At 34.6% G+C, this 2,500-nt stretch overlaps 1 protein-coding gene across 1 annotated transcript in view; it reads left to right on the forward strand.

The window, feature by feature from the left end:
* LOC125029041 (protein ABHD14A-like) overlaps window positions 1-2,500 on the forward strand; it is a 15,529-nt gene that overhangs the window by 277 nt on the left and 12,752 nt on the right. Inside the window, exon 2 of the mRNA XM_047618775.1 lies at window positions 2,204-2,368. Within this exon, the coding sequence (XP_047474731.1) occupies window positions 2,204-2,368 (165 nt within the window). The remainder of the gene's footprint in view (window positions 1-2,203; window positions 2,369-2,500) is intronic.

Here is a 2,500-nt window from a genome sequence, read left to right on the forward strand (position 1 = left end):
TTGTCAAGCGGAATTGAACTGAAGTTGATGGCGAAAAAGTGAGGGTCTGGCCTTAAAACAGGGCTGCTTCGTCATATTTCCCTTTCCTCGAGATTTTACTCCTGTGTTTTTGGGAATGAGTCCCAAGGCTGAGTTTCCTCCATCACCCTCAAAGGGAACAGTACATGAAGTCAATAGATTAATGAATTTATTTTTGAGTAGGAGATATCATAAGTAGTAACCATCATTAACACAATTCTGCAGAAAGTAAAGGGAAGACCTCCTTTGCATATCAACTGTGAACCTATGCTTACACAGGTGAATTCACTAATGCTTTGGCTGATATGTTTCATGTTCCACGAAATTGGTAGTAGTTTTAGCATGCTGGCAAGGTAGATTTCAGAAACTGAAAACCACAATATACCTGGCAAAAAGTTCCATTGCATCATACTATGGTATTGTTATGGTAGCCATCAGCTGATACCCTGCCAGTCCTCGTCAGACTACTCTATAACCCCTTAGCAATTACATGGGAAAATTTGTTTTTTGTATTTGTCTAATATATCAGTATGCCCATTTTTTGGCATACTTCATGCCCTCCCCAGCTGGTAGGGCAAATATTATCACTGTGGTTGGTTTCAGTGGAGTTGAAATACTACTATATAAGCACAATAGGCTCTGCAAGCAAGACAATCGTTGCAGAATTAGGAAGACCTGTTTACCCTTAACTTTGATTATATGAATATTGTGTGTGTAAAGTGTAAAGGCAAACAAACCTCTTCTGCATTTCCCTGAACATCAGTATCACTACAAATGGATTAGAGTTTTGAAAATATTTTGGTGCAGTTGGCTCAAGAAAGAAGAAACTGACATTTTGAGTGAAGAATTAAAATAAATCCTGACATAGGACTGACTTTTTATTATAATATTTAATATCACTTATCTGTAATTGAACTGATATGTCATAGGTGAAAAGTGTCTTGGCCTTAATAAATCTCTCTATTATTTCTACTATATTTGTGGTGTTATCACTCATGTCTGCAAATTATTTCTCCTTGCTACAACTTTTTGTCCTCTTTAAGAATATCATCAATTTCCCTTAGCTTAGTGTGTCATACCGTAAAGATTAACCATACAAAACAGATATGGATTACTGTCTATATTTTTAATAAATTTTGAAGTAGAAAACTAAATACATCCCAGCATGAGCTTGTGTGAGCATCAGATAAATCTTGCATATAGTTTTGTGAGATTGAGCATGAGCTAGTATTTGCTTGTGGTTCAGTGCGTCAAGGCTAGTGTGAGACTTCTGTTTTGCTGTTGCAGGATGTGATGGTTATCATTTCATTATCATTTGTTCTTTTAAGTAGTAAATGGAAAATTGTATTTACTGTACGGTATATTGGTCAGTAGTAAAACTTCTTTTGGAAGTTATGCACATTTGAACCAGCCAGTTAAAGAGTTTTTTTTTTTGTTGAGAGAAGATTTCTAACTTAGCCCACACCCCTAGGAAATCTACTAAAATATGTCAGTTTCATTTGGTTAATTGTTAGTAATGTTAGTAATAACAGAATCTCTTCTCAGCCAGTTATTGTCATTTTATTTATTTATATAGAAGTAGTTTTATTAAAGATATATGCATAAACATAATGCTGTCTGGTGGCAATAGTTTACCAATTTTCACAAAAAATAGCCAGGAAATGCAAATATGCAGGAAACTTCTAAATACCATATTTTTTAGTGAGGCTTAGGTCTTGAGACCATGAAAGAAACTGTTAAATATGTTTATAATAATAATAATGAAAATAATACATAAACAACAATAATCTCCCGAGTATAATTTACAGTGACTTCAATTATCGGTACTTAAATAACAAATAACAGCTAAGAGCCTTTAGTTGCCAGGTTTAAGGCCAGACTTATATTGTGATTTAAAACAATGTAAAGCTTATCCTGATCCAAAACTCAAACAACTAACCTAACCTTAATCTTTCATCTTCTAACAAACTTTTCTACAGGAATTACATGACTGAAAGATGTTTATATTCAGATTACTGGATTTGAAAAATTACATCACAAGTAGCCCTAACTAACATATATTGCTGGGCTATAAAAACAGTAATGAAAATAAATATAATGATGCTAATAATGATGGAGCTCTATAAACATACACATTTTCACTTTATTAAATGGCACTTATGTTGTATGTGACCATTTATTTCAGATGGCTCCAAGTTTAAACTTGAGCAAAGTGCCAATGACACCATTCCGTGTCATGGCTGTAGTAGCAGGGTTTGCTGCTATTTTTCTTGTAATATCAGCCATAAGAACCACTGGCCCACAGCAGAAATTGGGGGCAGTGTTTCACCATGCTTCAGATGCATTCAAGGTTAGTTATTTTTTCACATATTTGGTCCTAACAGCAAAGATGTGAAGTAATGGCAGTGCACTTTTTTGCACTAGTTCCAGGCTAATGGCACTGAACACATCTTTCTTTCTTTGTCATTGTTCTCCTCCTCCT

This window comes from Penaeus chinensis, chromosome 9 (genome assembly GCF_019202785.1).
Source record: "Penaeus chinensis breed Huanghai No. 1 chromosome 9, ASM1920278v2, whole genome shotgun sequence".
NCBI lineage: Eukaryota > Metazoa > Arthropoda > Malacostraca > Decapoda > Penaeidae > Penaeus > Penaeus chinensis.